Source organism: Zingiber officinale, chromosome 2A, assembly GCF_018446385.1.
Source record: "Zingiber officinale cultivar Zhangliang chromosome 2A, Zo_v1.1, whole genome shotgun sequence".
In the NCBI taxonomy this organism is placed as follows: Eukaryota; Viridiplantae; Streptophyta; class Magnoliopsida; order Zingiberales; family Zingiberaceae; genus Zingiber; species Zingiber officinale.
The window spans coordinates 137,251,945-137,277,366 of record NC_055988.1 but is presented as its reverse complement, the minus strand read 5'-3'; the positions used below and the strand labels follow the sequence as shown (position 1 = coordinate 137,277,366).

The 25,422-nt window shown below is 38.7% G+C and overlaps 1 protein-coding gene across 1 annotated transcript; it reads right to left on the bottom strand.

The window, feature by feature from the left end:
- Positions 1-12,427: 12,427 nt before the first annotated feature.
- Positions 12,428-16,257, bottom strand: LOC122042414 (protein CHUP1, chloroplastic-like). The gene is made up of 9 exons (XM_042602526.1): positions 15,982-16,257; positions 15,838-15,887; positions 15,018-15,752; positions 13,616-14,944; positions 13,379-13,510; positions 13,128-13,309; positions 12,938-13,049; positions 12,717-12,860; positions 12,428-12,646 (listed from the first exon to the last, which is right to left on the bottom strand). The coding sequence occupies exons 1-9, from the start codon at positions 16,076-16,078 to the stop codon at positions 12,548-12,550; spliced, it is 2,880 nt and encodes a 959-aa protein (XP_042458460.1). The 5' UTR covers positions 16,079-16,257; the 3' UTR covers positions 12,428-12,547.
- Positions 16,258-25,422: the final 9,165 nt, after the last annotated feature.

The following is a 25,422-nucleotide window of genomic DNA, read 5'->3' as shown; positions in this document are numbered from 1 at the left end:
CATGCCTATAAGATCGTGTACAATCTATTGATCAATCGACTCTTATACAAAACTAGTCGATTGTTGGGTCATGACTGAATTTCCATTGAGGCACATTCGATTACTATTGTTTGGTTGTATTTTTTATGATTTCTTGTGTATCTATTAACACATATATTACTAAATTAAACTAATAACATCACTAAAGTGGGAACTATTAGGTAGATTTAGTATATTTTGTATATATACATATATATCTATGGTAAAAATAATAAACCCAAAGAAAAATTATTTTTAGGACTTATATATATATTTAAGGAAGCTAATATGCAGAGTACAAATTTTGTAGATTGCATTATATGTCCACCAAAAGAAGGTATATTATGTGACTGATGAAAGTTATTGTGAGTTGTGTTTATAAACACATCAATGTTCACATAGCTCATATAAAGTTAAAATTTGGTGAATCATGCATATAATAGGTCATCCCAAATGAAGGCAGTTTCAAAGTTAGGCGGATTCAACTTATAGATGGGTCGAATCATGATGCCTAGGTCATTTAATACTAAGGTAATAATCGATTATTGCATAGTGAAAGTATGGACCTAAATTCAAACAAATTTGGATTCATGGTATAAAATCAATCAATTGTGTAGAGTATTATAGTTGACTGATCGATACCACGAATGACCGATGTGGATTATGATTTGCATGCAGACAACTGCTATGCATGCATAGTCGACTGATAGAAATAACAATGTATTTAAATTCATAGTTTAGAATGGAAGTGAATAGAATATTGAATAGTCGATGATCCTGTCCGAACGTTGACTCAATGGACGCTGGGCACGTGGTGCTCTCCGATTTGCTGATATAGATCTCCGGCTAGTCGTACGAAGCTCCGGCGAACCTGCACAGAAGTCGGGCCGGGATGGGGTTCCCGGCGGCGACCCTCCGACGCTCAAGTCAGGCAAGCAAGTAGTGAAAAAGGTGGCTTCAAAGATGTCTCACGCGTACCTCCGGCGAAGTATGAGGCTCTTTATATAGCGCTGTGAAAGAGCTCCTGCACGTCCACCGAGGCGTATACGTGTCCGTAGCCCATACCTCGGTATGTGTCTGTCAGAAAGCTTACCTGACACCATACTGCTACAGTCCCAGCACGTCGTCGATGGGACAACAGAACACCCCGTTGTCAGACTTGTAGTACGACCTAGCCATAGGGCTTGACAACTGTCATAAGATGTTCTTGTCCCTCTCTACCGATCACAGGCCAAGGCGTCTGGCCAGCCGGCTGGATGGGAAGTCCATCCGGACGACCCTTATCTTAAGTGCTAGCCGGACGGAGCTCACATCCCGTCCGGCCTGTCGTTGGCATCGATATACTGGGGATATTTTTGGTAGGATGCCATGTAGGGACTGTAGCAGTGTCACCTTCTATTAGGCTTTCCGCTCGGCTCTTTGCTACTGTTTAATTGAGCGTCGGAACCCCGACTTCTGTCGGGGCGACTTTTGCCATCGGCTATTCATCGGTCGGTCGGCCGGGGGGGTCAGCCCCTCCTTCTCCGATCGGCCACCTGGGCCTTTGACTCCCGCGTGGCATTGACCCCTCAGAATGGGGGTCCCCTGTTCTAACCGCCGGATCAGTCGACTAGTGTAGTTGATTGATATATGAATTTCAAAATGGAACAAAAGATTGAACAATAGGTTGGGCTAATCGACTGATGAATTCTAGAAGAAATAAGAAGGTTGAATAGTCAAATGGACTAGTCAATTGCTGAATTTATGAAGGAAGAGGGTCGAGTAGTCAACTTAGGAAGTTGACTCATCAACAACATAGTCAACTAAAGGTAAAATCAGAAGGTGATCTAGTCAAGTTGACTGAAAGTAAAATCATGAAGACTTCGACATACTATTAATCAACTAGTACAATAAGATCAAAGTGATAGTATGAAAGATTTATACTACATTGCTTTGTTGTTTTCTGCTATGCTAAAGCTCCTTGTGGGAACAATCTTAATCTACATACAAGATCTTTTATCATGTCAGTGAAATCAATATCTAGGATTTTGATGTTTGGCAATATCCTTGGGTCTGGTCAAGATTGGCCAAGGGTTGATCTAAACATGTCAAGGTTGACTAGATGTTTGAAAGTAAGTGAGAAGTCCAAGTAGATCAATGTTGACTTGATTGACCAGATGCTTGACAGTCAAGTAGAAGTCTTAATAGGTCAGGGTTGACCTAGATAAAGGAAAAGTCTAGTTAGGCCAAGGTTGACTGGATGACTAGCAAAGGGAAAGTCCAAGCAGGTCAAGGGTAACATGATGCTTGGAAGGGTAAAGTTCAGGTAGGTCAAGGTTGGCCGAATGACTAACAAAGGAAAAGTCCAAGCAAGTCAAGGGTGATCGGATGTTTGGCAAGGGTAAAGTTTAGATAAAGGTTGATCAGATGTCTGGCAAAGGGAAAATCTAGGTAAGTCAAGGATGGCTAGATATCTAGCAAGTGACAAGTCCAAGTAGGTCAAGCCAACCATGCTTGGGAAAGGGAAAACCCTAAGGGAGTGAACCCTAGGTAATTATAAGTCTTGGAAGAGTAAACTCTAAGTAAGTGAGACTAGTAGATCAGGTAAAGGAGGTTTGAAAGACAAAAATAAGGTTTCTGATCGACTAGAAATTCGGATAGACCAGAATAGTATGATCGGTTGACCAGAGCATAGTAAAATGATATGGTAGATTGTATGGATAAGCACTAGTTTGATGATGTGATAGCTAATATGGCATGGATAAGCATCAACCTGATGACATGGTAGCTGATGTGGCATGGATAACCACAGAAATGCTAATGTGGAATCTAAGTTGGCAGAGATGGTGCTAGATAAACTTCAAGAAGGTGACATGGCCAAGGATAATAATCCAAAAGTAAATGTGACAAAAGATAATATAAGAATAAATCAGATAAGGCTAGATTCAGATAAGGTAAGAACATATCCGGATAAGTTGTGGATTGGTCTACTGAATAGGCTTGTTCGATCGATCAAAAAAAGTCTATAAAAGAGACTCAAAGTAGAGACTCAGTATAAGAACTCTCATCTCAATCTCACTGTGCTCTTTGCTCAAAAATGATATCAAAGCTCTACAACTAGGGAAGCGTTAGGAGAAGTTTTATGACACTTAGGACTTTCTGACTGGATTGACAAAACATTAAAGAACATGACACAAGAATGTTAGTACCTCGTATTAGTTTTGATGTAGACAACCAAGTTAAATTAGACTCTATATATTTTTATATCTTGCATCTGAGTGTATAGGGACTTATGAACACATAAAGTTGAGTTGAATATGTTGTGGACAAGAAGGATAGCAAGAGAATCAAGTCAATGGACTTGGTGCATCTGAGGGACAAGAAGCTACAGAAGAGTATATCAGTGGACTGAGAAGGACGCGCGTGTTATGCTTCCAAGAGATGAGAAGCTGGAGCGGAAGACTACTCGATTAGAAGGCTGGAGTTGGATTCAGATGAGCTCAACTCTAGAAGGCCAGAGGATCACCCAAGCAACCGGAGAAGAACCAGTAACTGGAGAAGATGTTGGATAAGTCAGCAGTTGGCTGACTAGTCCAGGCTCCCGGACCATCTAGTCTAGGCCCCCAGACCACCCCAGAGCCATCGAGGTGCCCCCTTTCAGTTTGTTACAGCATGAATAACTTTTGGGTCCACGTCAGAAAAGGCCCAGGCGCTCGAATCAGTCTAGGTGTCCAGAAGTGGATAAAATATGTTGGGATTGCAAGGTTGCAAATATAGTCCCACATTGAAAATACATGGGAAAGATCATGAGTTTATAAGAAAAAGATATCTCCATTGGTATGAGACCTTTTGGGTAGAGCCTAAGAGCAAAACCATGAGGACTTAGGTCCAAAGTGGATAATATCATACCATTGTGGAGATATCTACATTCTTTTTTATCATTCAATTGGTATCAGAATGAGGTTAATTTTCATCGGACTAACTGTCGGGAGAAGCACAAGCAAGAGCTATAATCCAAGATCGAACCATGTGGGTGAAACCTTGAACAAAGTAGGGGAGATCCTAAGCAGGTCAAGGTGACCCAATGCTCGAGGGGAGGCCCTAAGCAGGTCAAGAGTGACCCAATGCTTAAGGGGAACCCTGTGGTCTTTTGTTTAATATAGGGGGGATTGTTGGGGTTGTAAGATTATGAACATGGGAAAGATCATGAGTTTATAAGAAAAAGCTATTTCCATTGGTATGAGGCCTTTTGGGTAAAATCCAAGAGCAAAACCATGAGGGCTTAGGCTTAAAGTGGATAATAGCATACCATTGTAGAGATATCTAAATTCTTTTCGATCCTTCACCTTATCCCAGCATCATTGTGAAGTCATTTCATAAAGATAGAAGTTGCCACACTGGAGGCACCCGAATTACCATCCAGGCGTCCAGAGTTCGCCACATCAGTAACGGATAGATTTGACCAGCGGAATATAAATAGAGCCCTGATTCACCTAGTTTCGAACAACACTTGAATTGTACTCGATGTCTTTCCTATTCTTTATTGTTCATGAGTTGTCAACGTCTTGTACGAGATTTCTCTGCCTCCAACTTGTGTTGAAAAAGGAGTCGACTTAAAGAGCTTTACTTGCCTTGGATTAACAACCTTCCCGATTGCAAACCAAGTAACCTTTTTTCTCATTTTTTTCATTTATTGCATTTATTTTTTATTGTTGAAGTTAACGTCGAAAGAAAGAGAAAGGTATTTCAATTATAATTGTAGGGTTATTCACCCCCCTCTAGTCGGCTGCCAAGGGACCAACAATTGGTATCAGAGCAAGGGAGCTTTAAAAGACTACCCACTGATCAAAACAAAGAAGAAGATGGCTGGAGCTAGCATTTATCCGCCTAAGTTCAAGGGGGACTTCACTCACTGGAAGAGAAAAATGGAGGTATTTTTTTACAATTGACTTTGATATATTGCTAACAATAAATTATGGTTTTGTGACACCTCGCGATAACAACGCTGATGTAAAAGAAGAAGATCATTGGACCAAGAAGGAACAAGCAAAATTCGTGCATGGACAACGGAAAAGTAGAGTTCCACCTGCTCAATATTCTGCCACCTCAAGAGGTCAACCACATCAGAAGCAACAACTCAACCTAAGAACTCTAGGAGAAATTCATAGAGCTCTATGAAGGCACATCCAAAGTGAAGCTTGCACGATGGGACATTCTTTGGAGTCAGCTAACAAACCTTCATTTGGAAAAAGGTGAGATTGTGGCTCAACTACACGCGAAGATCAAGGAGTTGATCACCGGACTGATTAATCTCGGTGAAGTAATAACCAACCAAGATTCAGTCCACTATGCATTCAATACCTTTCCTAGAACTCCAGAGTGGACCTTGATCATAGACGCGTATAATATATCAAAGGATCTAGAGGTAAGTATGTTAGAAGGTCTCTTTTCAATATTAGAATTACATGAATCTAGATGTGTAAGTACAATAAAAGAGTCAAGTCAGAACCTTGTATTGCGAGCCAACAAGAAGAACAAACCTGAGTCAGACTCAAATCTTGATGCGAACCAAGAGCTTCATTTACCTTGGATTAGCAACTTCCCTGATTTCAAACCAAATAATCTTTTTACCTCGTATTTCTCTCAACTATTGTATTTATTTTTTATTATTGAAGTTAATGCCAAAAGAAAGAAAAAGGTATTTTGATTGTAATTACAAGGTTATTCACCTCCCACCAAGGGACCAACAAAGAATGTCCAAAGCATGAGTGCTATCAACCCTCCCCTCAAGCACTAACTCTATGGTCCAACATATCCTTCTTTTGGTGTATGATCAAAAGGAGGGAACTATGCCTTATAGATCCAGAGGATCCATATCTGACTCCTACAAATCTTTATAAAGTATATTTTTATTAACATCTTATCAGTCTTTTGTGCTTAAATTTATATCTCCTATTAAGATAGTAAAACTAATATATTTGAAAATGTTTCTTCTACCTTATCTGAGGGCAAAAAGAGGAAAGTTAGTTAACTTTGCGGTGCGGATTGTAGGACAATAGAGTAGTAGCCTGGGGTTGTGAACCACATTAAATCTTTATGTCTTGAGTTTGTGGTGTGTCATGTGTGTATTGGTGGTGCATTGTACTAGTTGTTTATTTTTTGTTTTCATTTTCCCCATGTTTACTCGAAAAGTAATTCACAAACAATGAAGTTTGTAATCCACATTACTTACTCCCTCTACTTCGATCCAACACTTCTCTCAACCTTTGAATTCTCCTATATTTGAACCAATGAACCTTTCTTCTTTGGCTCTTCCTACTCTTGTGTTTGTGATGGGTTCCCATGAAATTTAATGTATTTGCTCATAGATACCATGCATCCCTGTCTCACTTATTTGACACAAGATGTTATTAAGTAAAATATTAACCAAAGTTTTGGTTACCTTCTTACGTGGCTTGAAATTTGGACTTACTCTTTTACCCACTTATTCCTCTTGAATGGTCTCCCTGTCTTATCTCTCGAAATCAAAGTTCTCTATCAAGGCAAACCAACTTTCAATCCATTTGAAGGAAGGTTTTCATTCTTGCCTTCTATTGAAAGAAGCCTCGTACTCTGTAAGGTGGTGCAATTCAAGTGTCATACTAAAGATCATCTTAAAATTTTATCTACATTGGTTCGTCTAGCACCTTGCCCTCTTAGCAATTAGTCCTCAAGAGTGGCATGGTTCTAATACCACTTGTAAGATCATTGGAGAGGATAGAGGTGGTAAATATACTCATTTGCAATTCTTTATCATTTTGCTTATCTATAATTGAGTTATTGCTGCAGAACACAAATAAAAAAATTAGAAAACATAATCATATTGGAGCACGCATAACACGTTCATTTATGTGGTTCAATCGTCCTCCCTAGGACCCCTATTTAGTTATGATTTATTAGTGGATCACTCCTCAAATCACCTCTATATTACCACCCTTAAAACCTTCCAGAGGCAGAAAAACCTCTTACAAAACCACAACAACAATACAAAAGAATACAAATGAAGTGCGAGTAATGAATAATTACACAAATAAAGTTTTTCTCATATTTTCTTATTGCTTGCTTGCTTTGGTTGTACTTTTCTACGTTTTAGAACCTTAACCAGTATGGTTGAGTATTCGATTAAAACTAAACTAAATTAAACTGAATTAACTAAAACAAATAAATTAAATTTTTTAGAACTAACATAACTAATCAAATTTTCTAATAAAAAGTGAACAAACTGAATTGATAAAATATCGATTAATTCAGTTGAAAATCCAATTAACTGAATTTATAGGAGATTTATCGATTAGTTAGGAATTTATAGGTTCACTTACTTAGAAATTTACCAATTAGTTTTTTATTTTGATATATTCAGTTTATTTGATTTAACCAAATAAGAAATTTTAAAACCAAATCGAATTAACTGATATAACTATTTTTTTTAGAAAAAAATAAAATTATGAAAATAACCAAACCAAATTTTTAAATTTGATCGGTTCGATTAGTTTGTTCAGTTTAATTGAGCTTTTACTCACCTCTATTGACCAAGATCTTCTAGTAGCATTCAAATGCCTCCCAAAAATTTAAGATCTCCTTCAGACAACTAGTACTATAGTTGAATATTATTGTTATAGCTTCTCGTCAATGATTCTTTAATTTCTAGGTCACTATAGTAGCCATCAGTAAACTACTTAGCTAAAGGGCCTCCTTTTAGCCTTTCCCATCTTCAATCAACTAATACTCTAATTTTAGCTTCTCTAAGATTGAAATGTTATCATACTAAGGAATCTCATATTTATAAACTTCCTCGTATGCCTTGTATAAGCTGACGTTAACTCGACTTCATCCTTACTTTGTATCCAGTTGATTTTAACTAACCAAAATTCCTGTGCTTAGAGATTCCTCACCTCTAAGACTTCCAATGTGTAGAGGTCATCTCTCTAGGACTTTCATTGTCTAGTGTTAGTCAATAGTAACTCACTACATTCTCTCACTAACTAGGTTTACTTGTTAGGACTTCAACCATGCCAAACATCCGATTAGTCTTGACCAACCGATACTTTATCACTATCAAGCATTCAATCCTCCATGATTTTTTTGAACTTTTATCGCTTGCCTAAAATCTAATCAACCTTGACTTATTATGACTTCCATTGCCAAACATTTAGTCATCTTGATCTACTTAGACTTTTACTACCAAACATCCAATTCTCTATGACCTAATTGGACTTTTATCACTTACTAATATTTAGTCAATCTTGACTTATTAGAACTTTTACTATCAAGCATCCAATCCTCTTGACCTGTTAATCACTTCTAGGTTGGATGTTTATAACTACCAAATATCCAACATTCCATAACCTGCTTGGACTTTTATCACTTGCCCAATATTCAATCAATCCTGACCTATTAAGACTAGAGTGAAGAAGAATCTAATCAATCTATCAATAAGGCAAACAAAGACAACACTTTCATGGTTCTCAACAAAGAAATAAAGAGCTTTAGTGAAGAAGAAGAAGAAGAAGAAGAAGAAGAGGAGGAGGAGTTGTCAAATGATAATGGATCTACAAGCGGAAATTAGGTATATGTTAGCAATGGACCTCTAGAGTTTTGAATATTTGTTTGAACAATATGTTTAAAAGAATTTGGTCAAGGGTGACCAAATAACTTGATCATGGTTGATTAAGTTACATGAAAAGTCCAAACAAAGTCAAGGTTGACTTGAAGCTTAGAAATGAGTGAGAAGTCCAAGTAGGACTAGATAGTTGGCAGGTTGGTGAAAAGACCTAGTGGGACTAGATAAAGGGAAGTCATGATTGAGAATCAAATAATGGAAGTCTTAGTAGGGTTATGCAGTGGAACTCATGGTTGAGAATCAAATAATGGAAGTCCTGGTTGGGAACCAGACAGTAAAAGTCCTAGCAGTCCTAGATGATGGAAGGAACCAAGCAAGAAAATTCTAGTTGGGAACTAGGTGAATCAAGTCCAAATGGAGTTAGTTGGGAGCTGAAGGCTTGACAAACAAGTTCAAGTTGAGTCAACTGGGAGCTGAAGATTTGACAAACAAGTTCAAGTGGAGTCAGCTGGGAGCTAAAGTCTTGCTAAACAAATCCAAGTGGAGTTAGTTAGGAGGTGAAGGTTTGACAAACCAGTTCAAGGTGGGTCAGCTGGGAGTTGATTACTTGGCAAAGAGAGAAGTCTTAGAGGAGTGAACTCTAAGTAACGAACCTAGTAGATTAAGTAAACCAAGTACTATGTTTTGCTTGTTGTTTCCTTTTTTTTTTTTTTTTTATAGGAAACAACAGATGGATGAAGACTCAGATGAGAACAGTTGGGAACTGGTTTTAGTCACCAGACTCAAGATCCGATCGATTGAAAGCAGTCCGATTGACTGGAAGGGTTAGGTTGATCAGAGATCAACATGATCGAGTCCGAATGAGTCGAGTCTTAGATAGGTTTTGATTGAGCTCGGGCGATTGGAGGGTGTCAAGTCGACCATGAGATCAAAAACTTATCTCGAAGAGGATCGAGTTTGCAGTCACGTCAGCAATGTCCAAGTGGTCGGAGGGCCTCTAGTCGATCGGGGAAGTGCCAATTGAGTTGTATAAAAGGGGAGTCGAGGCAACGTCTTCCATCAACTCTTGCAAAGATCTATCTTTGTGCTAGTACTCAGAAATTGCTCCAAATTCAACTTGTGTGGTCCGCGAAGTGTAAGGAGGAGTGTCACGACACCTAGAGTTTGCAGCCAATCTACAATGAATTTGTTTTTTTATTTACATGCTTGTTTTATACTACTACTATTCATATTTTGAATTGTGATTGCCTTACAACTTGTAAAAGGTTTCTCCACCTTATGAAGAATCAGGAAAGGAGAAAGACACTAGTAGATGATTGCTTCGTGCATATCTTTGGATGTACTAACCCTGGAGATTGGAAACTAAATAAAAATCCGATGTGTTATACTTTTGTTATTGTTTTTACTATTATTATTCTCCTGTGCAAACTAACAACTTTTATAGAAAAAAATGATGAAGAAATTTCAACTACGCTATTCACCCTCCCCCCAAGTTTGGACAAAATCCTACTATATATTCTACTAAACTTAAAAAATTGTACGATACTATTGATTGTTTAACAAACTCCCTCGCTAAACCTAAAGAAAAGATAAAGTCTTTTCAAAAAGACCTTAAGAATCTAAGAGAAGAGACTGACTCAACTCCATCTTGTACTGACAAAATGCAAGTATCAGTTGAAGAAGAAAATACTTCTTTGAGGTTCCAAGTCGAAGAGTTGAAGAAATGTCTTGAAAGGTTCAAGCCGAGATCCAAATACTTACATGATATTTGAGAACCAACATGTCGTATAAACAAAGTTAGCTTAGGGTACAAACCCAAACAAAAAAGTTATTTTTTTTTTAGCTTAGGTTCCAAAGCAGTTCTTCTTTATAATTGTTACATCTTGATCTTCTAGATAGCTATAATACTTTCTCTCTTAGTGGTAACAAATATTGTTTAGTAATAATAGATGATTATAGTATATTTTTATGTACTATTTTTTTTGTTAAAATCAAATATAAAATTTTGAATGTATTCATGGATTTTTGCAAAAGGATTGAAAACGAAATGGGATTCAAATTCGACTGGATTTGAAGTGATGACAAAGGAGAATTTGAAAGAATCTTGGTTTTCAAAACTTTTATAAAACTAATAGATATACACAGAATTTTTCATCTCCAAGATTATCTCAACAAAGTGGCATCGTGGAATGGAAAACTTGTGCGCTTCAAGGAGTTCAATCTATCTTAAATGAGCATCTCTATATGCGATTTTTGGGCAAAGCAATTAATTCTCTTTGTTATATGCAAAATAGAGTATTTTTGCGGTAAATTAGAGAAAAATCCCCAATCTCAATGTTAACTTTGCATGCAATCCCCATGTCCAAAAAACTTTATTTCCACTACCTGCATGCAAAGTATTACTTGTTTCAACTCCCTCATGCAAATATTGATACCTAAATTGCCCCTCAGATTTTTTAGGTACAAAAAGTCTAAAATTAAGTACAAAAAGTCCAAAAACGAGTATAATTCTTCTTAAAGTCAGTACTTTATATTAAGAATCGAGTATATTTTCTATCAAAATTGTCCCTCTTATTTTTTAGATATAAAAAGTCTAAAAATAAATATAATTCTTGTTAAATTCAGCACTTTATACTATAATCTAGTATTCTATACTAGGATCTAGTATATTTTCTATTGAAATTAACCCTCATATTTTTCGGTACAATAGTCTAAAAATGAATATAATTCCTATTAAATTCAGCACATTAAATTAAAATTGAGTATATTTTGAGATGAAAAAAGAAACGTACTCAATTTGATAGAAAATATACTAGATTCTAATTTAATATACTGAATTTAAGAGGATTTATATTGATTTTTGGACTTTTTGTACTTAAAAATATCATGGGCAATTAGGTACATATGTTTGACTGAGGAGTGAAAATAAAGATTTTTATGGATGGGGACTGCATGTAAAGATTTATTTATTAACGGAGACTCATGCAAATTTTCCCGTATTTTTGTGCCCACTTTTATTTAAAATTCTCTATAAACACACCTTCATTCAAATAACACCTTATCATATTTGGCTACAACGTGTGCATTCTAAATTACCTAGAAGCATCTTGAAAATATAAAAGTGATTTTAGTTGGATATTCTCTTAGTAAAATTTATCGTATTTACCATAATTAATTGCTAAAAATTGAACGATGGTTTGATAAATCTACTCAAATGCATCTAGGCACTCACCAAGCGTACTGTGTATCCTAGTCCCCACGGCATACCTACCTATGGTGTTTGTGTAATGGATCACGAGGTTGATCTCTTGTGTGCATGTAATGTCAGACTGGTCACCTGACTCCCATGCAAGGGATCATTGTGTTGGACGAAGTTGTCTATAATTTATCTCCCTTTTATATCATGTAGGATAATTTTGGAGGGTTCTTTGAAAAGGATTATCACCTCTTACTACAATAAATGTATCCTAATCTAGCTCACAGGGCTACAATATAATGGTCAAATATTTTCTTAGTTAATCAGACATTCACAAATTATTACTGTGCATTGCAGAATTAATTTTCTTTAGTGATAAGATAATCTTGAAACGTTGCCTGCAAATCAATAAATTGTTTTTACTTTTCAATTTATTCTAATAGTCAATACAATTTTTTTATGGGATTAAACGGATCATATCTAAAATTAATCGATTTGGAAAACAGATATCAACACTGTAAAAAAAATGATTAATAAATTTCTTTGTCATAATATATTCTATTAACAACTTTGCTGCATGAGCTATTCCCTCGAGCTGTGACGTATTTCTGGGGGAGAAAAACTCGATCACACCATATACGCAATACCTTTGGATAGAATATATATTCAAAATGGAAAATCAGTGTAGCGGTATCTCAAAATATATATAAACCAGTCAGTCTGGGAGTGACAATAAAAGAGACACTTGAATCCCCTCAAGCTTCCGAAGCCTCAGCTGCAGTTGTCTTCTTGTTGACTCTGCTTCTCAGTTCTTCGAATGCTCTCATACTTTCAGCATCAAATCCTCCAGCAAACTAGGAATGAACACGAGTTCAGTAAAAGATTTGCAGGCGATGGAAGGTTTATTTTACACGAAGCTCGTACCTGATGAACTCTGAAGGCGAATCTCACACCCTGCAGAAGCAGGAACTCTCTGGTTGGTTCTTTCTCGCTGCCACCTAATGCATCGAGCTCCGAAGAAACCCTTTTCATGTACTTCCTAGCCAGCTGCACTGATGCTAATTTGATCTGCCATGATTGAGTCATGTATTTATTTGATCATCTTCCTCGATCGAACTTAGATTATATTTTAGAAACATGTATACCTTGCCGACCACACCAGAGTCTAACAGCCAATCGGTTGGAATTCCGAACTCCCTGTAGCGAGCAATAGCCATATCTCTTGTTCGTAGGAGAGCATAAACACTCTGTTCCATTCTGAATCACCAAAAGGGCATCAGTAACGTGGGATTCTTACTTCATTTAGCTCAATATGTTTCATGAGAAGGAGCTTACTTTTCTAGCAAAGAGTACATCTTCTTGAGAGCAGCTTCACAGGGAAGTTTGGGGTCATCTTCGAAAGATGAGACTCTTTTCTCCAGCTTCATCAGATCTTGGTACTCGAAAGCTGCTTCCCTCATGGCATCAGCTTTACCCTCGGGCCAATCGAAGTGCTTCAGAACAGCCCTCTCATCCACCTACAGAGGCAAATATATGTGATCTTGGACACGCAAGTTTTATTTAATTTAATTTAATTGATGCAGTACCAAGAAGGAGAGTTCTTCGTCTAGCCAGTTGACAAAAGAAACGAGATCTTCGACGTTTGTGAATCTTGCTGCTCGAACCTCCGCGGCTAAGGATTCCACAAACTCGCCTTGGGTCTCGACGTCGGCTTTAACCTGCATTATGTTAATTAGGCGACCAATTTCATCTCTGATTTAAGCAACGACGACAGATCGATCGTTGCATAGATGTAAGCAGTAAAGGTGTTCTTGAGTGCTTACTGCTAAGAGGAAGGTAGATCGGTTGGCGATCTCGCCCAGCATGTTGCTTCTAGCATCGGCTACATTGGACGCAGTGGAGAGGATCGAGGGCGTGTCCTTCATCTTCGCTTCGCGTTTCATGAGGGACTGATAGAGCTCCACTAGCTCAGGCGCGCGATGCACTTTTTCGCCGGTAGGCGTTTTTGTTAGAGCGCCGGGAGGGGGAGGCGGCCGCGGAGGGCCGCCCGAGGGAGGTGGTGGCGGAGGCGGCGCGCCAGGGGGTGGCGGCGGAGGTGGTGGGAGAGCACTTATTGAAGTGGCGGGGGAGGTCGGAGCAGCGCCTCCACCAGATGGCTTGGGAGGCGGCCGAGCAACCCTCGGAGTCCTCTTCTCAATCTGTGCCAATTGCATCTTGCTCACCACTGGGCTCTCCGCCTTGGCATCGCCGGGTTGCTCGCCGGAGTCTGTAGAAGCGGCCTGGGTTGTTTGCCTCTCCTTGATTTGAGTTAGTTTCGCAGGCAAAACAACTGATGGCTTGGATCTGGAATCGAGATAAGAGTTGAGCGCATTGTTGCCGAATCTTTCGGCTCTGGCTTTCTCTGCCTTCTCCTTGATCTGCTTCTCCCTCTCCATCGCCAGCTTGTGGCGGTCCTTGAAGGCCGGGTACTTCTCGTCCGCCACGCCCTCAACTGACTTGGACATCAACTGGAACGAGGCCGCGACGCCGTTCAACTGCTCGTCTTCGGCACTGGGATCCTGTTTCCCGTAGGTGGTGATGGCGACCCCGTCGCTAGCATTCCTCAGCATGAGAGACTCGAGAGGCCCCCTCGGGCGGGAGGAGCGCGGCGTCGCCGAGCGCTCGCTTATTGGTGACGAGATGAGGATGCCGGCCTCGTCCCGGCCGCTTCTGCTGCCGCTGCCCCAGCGCTTGAGCTTCTGGATGAGACCCTGCTTCTTGCTGACGGAGCTGAGGCGACTGGAGAAGCTGTCAATGGAGGCGTTGTCGAAGTCCTCACTGCCCGGCGATGAGGGCATGGAGGAGACGTTGCTCTCCATGTCGGTGTCGCCCTGGCCGCGCTCCGAGCCGGCGTAGTCCTGGAGGAGGCGCTTGGCCTTCGCCTGGGACTTGGGGCTGAGGCTCTTGTTGAGGTCGCGGGCTGATAGCTTGCCGGAGGGGGTCTGGTAGTCGCGGAGCTCGTAGCGGAGGCAGGCGTTGACCCAGCGCAGGTAGACCAGCTCCTCCACCTCGCCGAAGCGGTTCATTTGCAAGCCTTCCACTTGCTTGGTGAGGTCCTCGTTGGCGTGCCGCAGCTTGTTGATCTCCTCCCTCGCCCTCGCCACCATCTCTGTCTGTAAGGAAGAAGACAAGTTCTCCATGTTCGTACCAGATTTGCAGGTTGTTAATGGATAAAAGAGAACGCACCTCCGTCATGTTGGCGAGAGCTGCGGCTCTCGCCTCCGCCTCATCGAGCTTCACCATCAGCTCCCTCTTCTCGTGCTGCAGCTCCTTGCAATTCCTCCTCAACTCCACCACCTCCACCTCCAGCTCCTTCGCCGCCTTCATCTTCCTCTCCACCTCCGCCTCCTTCTTCGCCGCCTCCTCCTCCTTGGCCTGAAGCGCCGTCACCTGCTGCTTCAGCAGCAGCAGGTGGCCCTTCGTCTGCCGTGCCTCATCCTGCATCTGCCGCTGCAGCTCCTTAATCTTATTCCTAGCCGCCTCCACCTCCTTCCTCGCTCCCGCCCCCCTCGCTACCTGCTCCTCCAGAATCCTTTTCTCCTCCTCCAACGAACTCACCGTCATCTTGAGCTTGTCGATTTCCATCGCCTTCATCTTGACCTGCTTCTGCAGCTCCGCCACGTCGGATTCCTGTTCTTTCAGGCCGTAGTACTCTAGCAACTCTCCTTCCAGCTTCACCTCTCGCTCCTCCAGTTCCTTCAGCTGCTTCCGGAGCCTCTCCAGCTCCATCTCATAGTACGGATCCTCTTTTACAACGGCGAACTTATCTGTACTCGACAGCTGCAGCTCAACCTCGCCGGAGAAGAGATCTTCGAATTCCGGCAGAAACTCATCCTCCTCCTCCTCCTCCTCCTCCATCAGCTTGCTCTGGATTGAGCTTATCACGCTGCTGATTCTCTTCACCTCTTCTTCCTCCTCATCCTGTTAATCAATTTCAGAAAGAGATCGATGTAATCTCCCAAGTATCGGTGAGCAAAAACAGAGAAAGAAAATCTAACGCATATACCGTAATCTTCCTTTCAGTAGAATCAAAATCCAGCTTTGCCTCGTCATCCCCTGATTCATTCACAATTGATCTGCTTTTACAGATACCTATCTATCTATCTATCCATCTGATGAAAGATGATGATCGACAAATTAACAATGATACCTGGAGGTTTTAATCGAGGGGGTTTGGAGCTGTTTGCCTGCTTAACTGCAAAGGCTGCAGCAGTGGCAGCGACGAGGAATCCTACTCGAACAAGCATGAAGAGTTCTTATCGGGAATCTCCTTAATTCATGCATCAACAATTTCTCGCTGCCCGTTCAAGCGATTTGGAATCAGCAGGAAACCGAGGGAGGAACCATCATCCCACGAAGGGAAGACGCAATTATCATCATTTTTTTTCCATTGGAATTCTAGTTAATCCGAGCTACAAATAAGGGAGCACCACCAGTTCATGTGGCTGCATTTCTCTGTGCATATATACTGCATACATAGTATACATAGAATAATGTTATTTGGAAGGATAAAAAAAAGCTACGTGGTTGAGAGAAGGCAAGTAGGCCCCAGCTTGATTTGGCGTCATTTGGCTTTATTTGTCTCTTGGAAAGGTTGCGCCGGTGGATGTTTTCTGTGCACATGTATCTAACAGATAGATAGGTAGGCTAGCAGGTTTCCATGATAAAGAAGCAACGGTTTGGATGAATCTTCCGCCATGAAATATTATGGAGATGAGCCATTAATAAAAAGAAATTTTAGGAATCAAACGTCCTTTGCCCCCGCGACTGACATGTGTGCTCTGCAAATCCTGGCTTCGCAACCAACCAAAGACAGGCTTTTATCCTTTCGACCATGGAAATTTGACAAAGTTACGTGGAGTTAGTTATCTTGCTGTCTTTCTTTTGTTTTCTATACTATGCATACGGATAAGGCAGGATAATATGCAGAGAAAATTTTATTTTTTTTGATAAAATTTATTAGTTATATTTTTTAATATATATATATATATTAAAAAAATATAAATAATAAATTTTATGAAAATGGCATCCGAATTATCAACGACACAAAAGACCTTTGAGATAAACTCATCGGGCTTTCACATAGGACGCTCAATACTAAAATATGTAAAAGAGATTTATTTTTAAATAAATCATATAATATTAAAATATAGGACTGAGAATTTATGAGTCAACTTCATGGTTAGATCGAAAATTTACTCAACGGCCTATACTCAATTGGATAGTCTATCGAAAATCACGACATGATCAAATATACTTTAAAAAGATTTCTAAGAAATACCTTGTGAGCTTCTATGGATGATGTGTATAAAGTTTTAAGGGATATTTCTGAAACATGTTTATTATTATTTTTGATAATTTTTATCTTATGATAGTTTTGATTATTTTTTTTTTTATCATTTCTATCTTTTTCATATTTTTATATTTTGAGATAGTTTAGAATTTTTAAGATTGGTATTCTGTTAATAATATTTTTCTTTTTTACAAAATAGGAATTGTATTATATATATATTAAGATTTCTTTCTTTTATTTAGGTTTTAGGGTAAGAGTCTATATAAATGTATATTTAGATATTTTAGGAATAATCCTCTAATATTAAATAAAATTTCCTTTTCGGAAAAAATTTGGAGGACATTGACTATCTTTTCTTGCCTTCTCTTCAAACCCACCTTCTCGTCAACTAATAGAATAATCATTATTTTGTTCGGCGTCAGTTAGTATCAGAGCTGACAGATTCCAATTGAGGAAGTCGAGCATCAAATCCAATGGAAGGTCGTCATGGTCGTGATCATGGTCGTGTCAGGTAGGTTCCGGCTAAGGAAGTCTCCTACCGTGGTTACAGCACCCAAGACGAGATTGAGGATTTATAGAGGAAAGTCGTAGATTTAACATAGCGTGTAGCAATAGCAATGCAAAATCTTGAAGATCATTAGGTACGTGGTTGAGAGGATCGATATCGAGACCTTGGATGTCGAGTTGATCTACTTGAATTTTTTGGTACGTCATAGATAGAGAATTTTGTTGATTGTATCAACAAAGTGGATTGTAGATATTCGATTATAAACAAGTTCTGGATCAGATGAAGGTGAAGCTAATTGCCATGAGACTCAAGGGTTGAGCATCGGCGTGAAGGGAGTACTTGCAGTGCTCACGAGATAGACAAGGCAAAATCAAGATCAATTATTGGGAGAATATGAAGAAAAAGATAAAAGATCACTTTCTTCCTTTTGGGTACACTCAAACTTCGTTCTAAGGATGATTAGGTTTTATCATGAAGGACGATAGGTTCAACGCCCAAGATGACCTTGATGGATTCGAAGATGATTTACAGGAAGAAGTTGATGAGGTACTTTATGATGATGACTTTTAACTTTAATCATTTGTGAAAGTTTGTTGATTTCAAGGATTCACTGATAAAATCAGATAAATCTATTGGTGACACTTAGGATATTAACTGTACTATGAAAGGTTTCGTTTCAAGTTTAGGCTTATTATGTGCTAAACAATCAGATGATAAAGTGAATGAGGGTGCTGACCTTGACACCATCAAGTACGATCAGTCCTACTCTACCAATCGTCTGATAGTAGGAGGTGGCAAAGATGACAACAAGATCGAAACATTTGGTGATCCAATGTATGATGATGATGAGATGGATGAGATAGTTCCTGATCATGTTGAAGAGGTTGAATTGACAAAAATTAACCTTGAGAAAACCAAAGATAGTGAAGATGCAATTGAGGATTCAAAGGATGTTGGAATCATGCTTCTTCAACATCAGACAATAGCAGACACGGAGGTGTCAGGATATTTTGTCCCCACAGGTTCAAGAATGTTGGCATCATTTCTAGTCTCAATGTGATGAGGATTATCAACAAGCCTACTACTACTACTACTACTACTACCAACTTGAGAGATCTACATGTTGGATACCTAGTTAAAGAGAAGTCAACTCATTTTGCTATCTTTCATGGTATGGTGTTGGATTTGGTTCTCGATTGTTCTTTCTCCAAGCTGATGGAGAAGTGTTTGAGGGATGCGAAGATGGACAAGAATATTATCCACAATGTCATGCTAGTTGGCAGATCAACGAGGATACCTAAAGTCCAACAGTTGCTATTAGATTTTATCGATTTGGTACCATATGATCTTCCTCCTAGGCTACCACTTGAAACTACTCTAAACTTAAGGATGAATTCTTTCAATCCAGGGTGACTGTTATAGGAGGATCTGTAGATTATTATTATTATTATTATTGGTAATTTTCACCTTTTGGTATTTAAGGTATTTTTTAGTATTTTAGGTATTTTTGATAATTTTTATCAATTTATATTTTATATTTTAAGTTCGTTTAGGATTTTTATGATTGTGACTTGGTTCATAACTTTTCCTTTCTTTTGATAATTTCTTTCCTTTCTTTACAATATAGGAATTGTAGTCTATATATTAAGATTTCTTTCCTTATTTTCGTTTTAGGATCTAAAATCTATATAAACATGTATTTAGCTATTTGATGAATACTCCTTGAATATTAAATAAAATTATTTTTTGGAAAAAAATCTAGAGGACAGTGGTTATCTCTTCTTGCCTTCTTCTCAAACCCTCCTTCTCATTAGCCCATAAGATAATCACTATTATGTCTGACGTCACTTTTAAAGGTAAAACTAAATGAGCTATTTTCTAAATTCGAATTGCATGAACAATCTAATGCTACTCCTAAAAGATATTGCTTTGATTGCAAGTAAAATCAAGATTAAGGAGTCGAAACCTGATGTGCATAAATATTATGATCGTTTATGCATGTTTTAACGCACATTCACTTACTTTATGCGTGTATATAATTTGCATGATCATCTTTCTTACCATATACTCATCATAAATACTCTTTTGTTCAGAGATCTGCTCTTTGTTTGGTTTTGTGTTGATAGAGACAACTTTCGGAGCAAAAACAACGATTGTCGATGCACCAGAACGAGGCAGAGAACACGACCGTGCAACCTTGCACGGCCATGTGGCCAAACAGAGGAAGAACAGTGTACGGTTGTGCAACTTTTACATGGCCGTGCGACCAAACAGAGATGGATCCGTGCACGGCTGTGCCCCCACGACCAACAGCCAAGCCATGCACAGCTGTGCAATCCTACACGGTCGTGTCCCAGGAGTAGTGACCCAGATCCACACGGTCGTGCCAATTGGCACAGCCGTACAGCGCGGCCAGAGGCAAAAGAAGGCACAGCCGTGCCACATCTGCACGACCATGCCACATCTGCACGACTGTGCCACGGCGTCGTGCCCTAGCCTATAAGAAGGGTTCTAACCCTTCTCCTCAGGGAGCGAGCCGTTAAAGGGAGAATTGCCTTGGTACAGTTCCACGCCGTCCAGGACTTCCGTCCAGCGATCATTCATCACCACATCAACTCCAGAAGCAAATGATTGGATCCGAAGATCACTCGTCGTCATTGGATAAGCATCCTTTCTCTTTCTCTCTTCTTGTTTGTGTTGGAGTGTATACTGAAAGTCTAAGCTTTTGTAAATATTTATTTTGAATAAAGAATCACATTTGGTCAAATTGTCTACATTTAGTTGTAGTTGTTCAATTAATTTATATTGTAGATAACATAGTATGTGGTGCTACATACAGAAGATGATGTTATCAGTACCTTATAAATTATAAACAGTAGCTCACGACCAAAATGGAAAGGAACAAACCATTGGAAGGTCGTAGTGTAATTAGGAATTAATTTATCTTGACTATATAATTACACTAGTACACTTAGAGTGTATTGAGTAGGACCATTTGAGGTTGTTTCTTTTATACTGACTTTATAAAGGAACAAATACCTCAGTTATTATGGAAGTGTGTGCTCTTAATCCTAATATAATAACAAGCACATATATTTAATATTTATTTCTTTAATTTATCAATGGGTGAGATTTAGATCGATAAATCAATAAGCTCGATAAGTTGGGAAATGATATTACTTATAGTGTGTGTTGTTGATTATAGAAGGAAACTGTGTCCTAGAGATACTAGGTTGATAATGTCCCCAAGAGGAGCTCATAAGCATTGTCATGTTAAACCCTGCAGGTGGACTTAGTCCGACATGACGATAAGGTTGAGTGGTACTACTCTTGGACTAAGATATTAATTAAATGAGTTGTCAGTAACTCACTTAATTAGTGGACATTCGATATCTTAAACACAGGGAGACTAACACACTCATAATAAGAAGGAGCCCAAAAATATAATTTGGGATTGGTGCTGTAGTTCAATAATAGTTCTCTAGTGGAATGAATTATTATTGATAAAATTAAGTTGTGTGTTCGGGGCGAACACGGGATGCTTAATTTTATCGGGAGACCAAAACCAATTCCTCCTCTCGGTCCCTATTGTAGCCTCTTATTTATAGAGTACTATATCCACCTATACCCACCTTCTATACCCACCTAAAGGGGGCCGGCCAAGCTAGCTTGGAATCAAGCTAGGGTCGGCCTAAGCATGGTTTAGGGTGGCCGGCCCTAGCTTGAACCCAAGCTAGAGGGGGCCGACCATATTAAATTAAAAAGAATTTTAATTTTAATTTTTATTATGTGGAAGATATAATTTATTAAAGAGAATTAAAATTAAAATATCTCTCTTGTAAAGGATCTACAAAAGATTAAAAGAAAGAGATTAGATCTCTTTCCTTATTTGTAGATTGGTGAGATATTTTATTTTCTCTTTAAAAATTATTCACATGTTGAAAAATTAAAATTATAGAAATTTCTTTTTATCAACCATGAAGAGATTTTTGTAGAGAAATTTTAATTTTAAAATTTTCGGAAACAAATTAGGAAGTTTTAATTTGTTGATTAAAACTTGTCTAATTTATTTCTCCATGATATGGCCGGCTATTATAGTTTAATTGGGAGATTTTATTTTATTTTTCTCAATTAAATCATGTCAATGAAATTAAGAAAATTTTATTGTAATTAAATTTCCTAATTTACCAAGGCTAAGGAATATAAAAGAAGGGGTGGGGTGCCTTCATAAGGTGAACCTCTTTTATTTCTCTCCCTCTTTTCCTTGGTGTTGTGGCCGGCCATCATCCTCTCCCTCTCTTCCTCTTGTGGTGGCCGAATCCTTCATCTCCCTTGGAGCTCTTGTGGTGGCCGGATACTACTTGGAGAAGAAGAAGAAGAAGGAGAGAAAGCTTGCATCTCTTGAAGCTTGGTTGGTGTTTTGTTCTTCATCCTTGGTAAAGCTTCCTTGTTGTGGCCGAACCTAGCAAGGAGGAGAAGAAGGTGGTTGGTGGTTTCTCATCTCGGAAGATCGTTGCCCACACAACGTCCGAGGTTAGAAGAGGAATACGGTAGAAGATCAATAGGTCTTTCTAGAAGGTATAACTAGTAGTTTTTCCTTTTCCGCATCATACTAGTTATTTATGGAAATAATACCAAATACAAGAGGCTTACGATTCTAGTATTTCGAATATGTTTTTCGATGTTGTGTTCTTTTGTTTTATTTTTCCTTGTGATTTGATTGTTCTTTTCAGTTAACCTAAAGTTATTTTAGGAAATTAAATATTATCTTTCCATAAAAGGTTTTGTCTAGTCGGTGGTGGTTGCTCCTATATCCAAGAAGGTCATGTGCCTCGCCACGTCAGTACTGGGAACCAATTATGGAAATTAATATTTAATGGAATTAATAACTTAAGGTGATTTGGGTCGAACGTGTTAAGTTCCGCAAGAGACCCAAGTCAAAACCTAAAAGAACGAATAAATTAAGTTTTGGATCAAACGTGTTAAGTTCTGTAGGCGATCCAAAATTTAATTTAAAAAAACACATGGTAGCTAGGAAAAGGTTCAGACCTTTGTACAAAATTTTTGTACAGTGGAACCTCTAGGTTTTCCGAATAGCAACCAACAATTGGTATCAGAGCTAGGGTTTTGCCTCTGTGTATTTGGTATTAGTTTAATTATGCACATGTCATACATAATTTAGGCAGGATAATAGTAGGATGTGCTAACTTTGTGGATGCAGGATCCAACTATTATGACTTATAGTTTTATGTGTGTGATTGGACCCTTGGATATGTCAAGGGCATTTATATGTGTGTGCATGATTGTATTATAAAATACAGCAGGAGCTGTATTTAGTTTTATTAGGATTTTATTTTTGATCTAGATACATGTACATTCCTTTTATGGAATATAGGATCAAAAATGTAAAATTCTATTTTTGTCGCGGATCGAATCTTGCAAAGCGTGGAACCTTCTGAGGACCAAAGGCGCAGCAGAACAAGGAGCAAGATGGATGCGACAGCTAGACCCGGTGGCGGTGGCCAAATATGGCAGCAGCTTGGGATGACAACACACGGAGGACAACTATAGATAAAAGTCATAATAGTTAAAAATTAGATTTTCTATTTATTACTTTTATATTGTGCTGTGTGTGCATGTTAGTATACATGTTTAGTTGGCTAGCATAGTTAAAATTCCTCATTTATAAATAACTAAGTGGGAGAGAGATTTTTAAGTAAATCCCATGGTCTCCATTACTGGTTTGTAAGTGATGCAAACAAGCTTGCGCGTTGGCTCTGAGTGCCTTCCTCCATATCGGATGAGCTTGTTTGTGGATCACTAGAACAGACTTCCATTTTGGATGACTATAGGAAGTTAATTAAGAACGTGTGATCTTCCCCATCGGAAGGGGCATAATCTTATTAATGGACTTAGTGTCAAGTAATGGTATACACTTAGACACATCTAATAGTATCCTCCCCATCGGAGTCACTGCTATTATTTGTGTGACCAAAAGACACCAACTATTAATTTTATTTGTCAAAAAGTTAGGTTGACAAGATAATAAAATTAATGGGTTAAAATCCTCCTTTTACAAATGTTGATTTTGTATACGTCCACACTATTGTGGCATACAAAATTCACGGTGTTTTGAGGTGTTGGTTAATTTAAAATAGTATTGTTTGAGAAATCAATATTATTCTAAATTTAAGGTTCTGACCAAAAGTTATTTGTGATTCTTAGGATGACTTTCAACTCACTGTCCATCATACTTTAACAGAATAGACTTACTGGACCTAATTACATAGATTGGAAAAGGAACCTGGACATTGTTCTTACTGCTGAAAGTTATAAATTTGTACTGACTGAGCCTTGCCCTGAAGCACCTACTGGTGAATCTACCCAAGAGGAGATTGAATATCATAGGAAATGGGTAAAAGCAGATGAGATGACGCGGTGTTACATTTTGGCTTCAATGTAAAATGTATTGCAACATCAGCATCAAGATTTACCAACAGCCTATGATATCATGAACAATCTCAAGGAACTCTTTGGTCATCAGGATAAGACTTCTAGCAAGAAGCTATGAGAAAGATAATGACAGCCACCATGCAAGAGGGTACTCCTGTAAGGGATCATATCCTAAAGATGATGGCTTATCTGAACGAGATACAGATCCTTGGAGGAGAAATTGATGGGGAAACCCAGATCGATATAATCCTCCAAATGCTACCTAGAAGTTTTGAGCAGTTCCGCCTGAATTATAATATGAATAAAAGGATTTATTCATTAGCGGAACTACTGACAGAACTTCAAGCAGCAGAAGGATTATTTCGTCATAATTCTCAAATTCACTATGCTGAAAATGGTTCTACTTCTAAACCGAGAGGAAAGAAGAAAAAGAAACAAGCTGGCTCAGCAAAGAAAGTGAATAAAACTCAGAGTACAGGATTTAAAGCTGGAGTGAAGAAGCCGAAGGGCAAGTGCTTCATCTGCAAGCAGGGAAGGCGGACTGTCCTCGTAGGAACCAAAACAAAGGTATATCTCATGCTCTAGTTGTTGAAACATGTTTAGCGGTGTTATCTACCAACACCTGGTGTGTAGATACAGGAGCCACTGATCATGTCTGCAATTCCTTGCAGGGGTTCCAGGAAACCAGACGACTATCTGAAGGAGAGATTACCGTCTACATGGGCAATGCTACTAAGGTGGCAGCTGTTGCAGTGGGAGACGTCTACTTATCTTTTAGTAGAAATAGAAATTTGATTTTAAGAAATTGTCTTTATGTACCCAGTTTTAGAAAGAATTTAATTTCAGTTTCTAAACTGTTTTTAGATGGATATTCAGTTTCCTTTAGTAACGATGTAATTATTAAGAGAAATAAAGTGATTATCTGTTCTGGTACATTAGTTGGCAATTTATATATTTTAAATCCAATTTCTTCCACAAAGCAAAACATGAAAATTTATAACTCATCTTCTAACTCAAATAAGAGAAAAGAACCTTCGGAAATAAACCAAGCATATCTTTGGCATCTAAGGCTTGGTCATATCAACTTAAGTAGGATTCAGAGGCTAATAGCCGATAGACTTTTGGGTTCATTAGAGTTGGAAAATTTTCCAACTTGTGAATCTTGCTTGGAAGGTAAAATGACCAAGAGGTCGTTCAAGGCCAAGGGGTATAGAGCCAAAGAAGTATTAGAATTGGTTCATTCTGATTTGTGTGGTCCTATGCCTGTCCAGGCAAGAGGTGGTTTTGAATATTTTGTCTCTTTTATAGATGATTATTCAAGATACGGATACATTTAC

What these genes read in the sequence shown, in the direction of transcription:
- LOC122042414 (XM_042602526.1), bottom strand. Translation starts at nt 16,078, where the DNA reads ATGCTTGTTCGAGTAGGATTCCTCGTCGCTGCCACTGCTGCAGCCTTT. An exon ending in CTACTGAAAGGAAGATTACG is followed by an intron (nt 15,753 to 15,837) that starts GTATATGCGTTA and finishes ATTGATTAACAG; the next exon opens with GATGAGGAGGAAGAAGAGGT. An exon ending in ACTCTGGTGTGGTCGGCAAG is followed by an intron (nt 12,861 to 12,937) that starts GTATACATGTTT and finishes CAATCATGGCAG; the next exon opens with ATCAAATTAGCATCAGTGCA.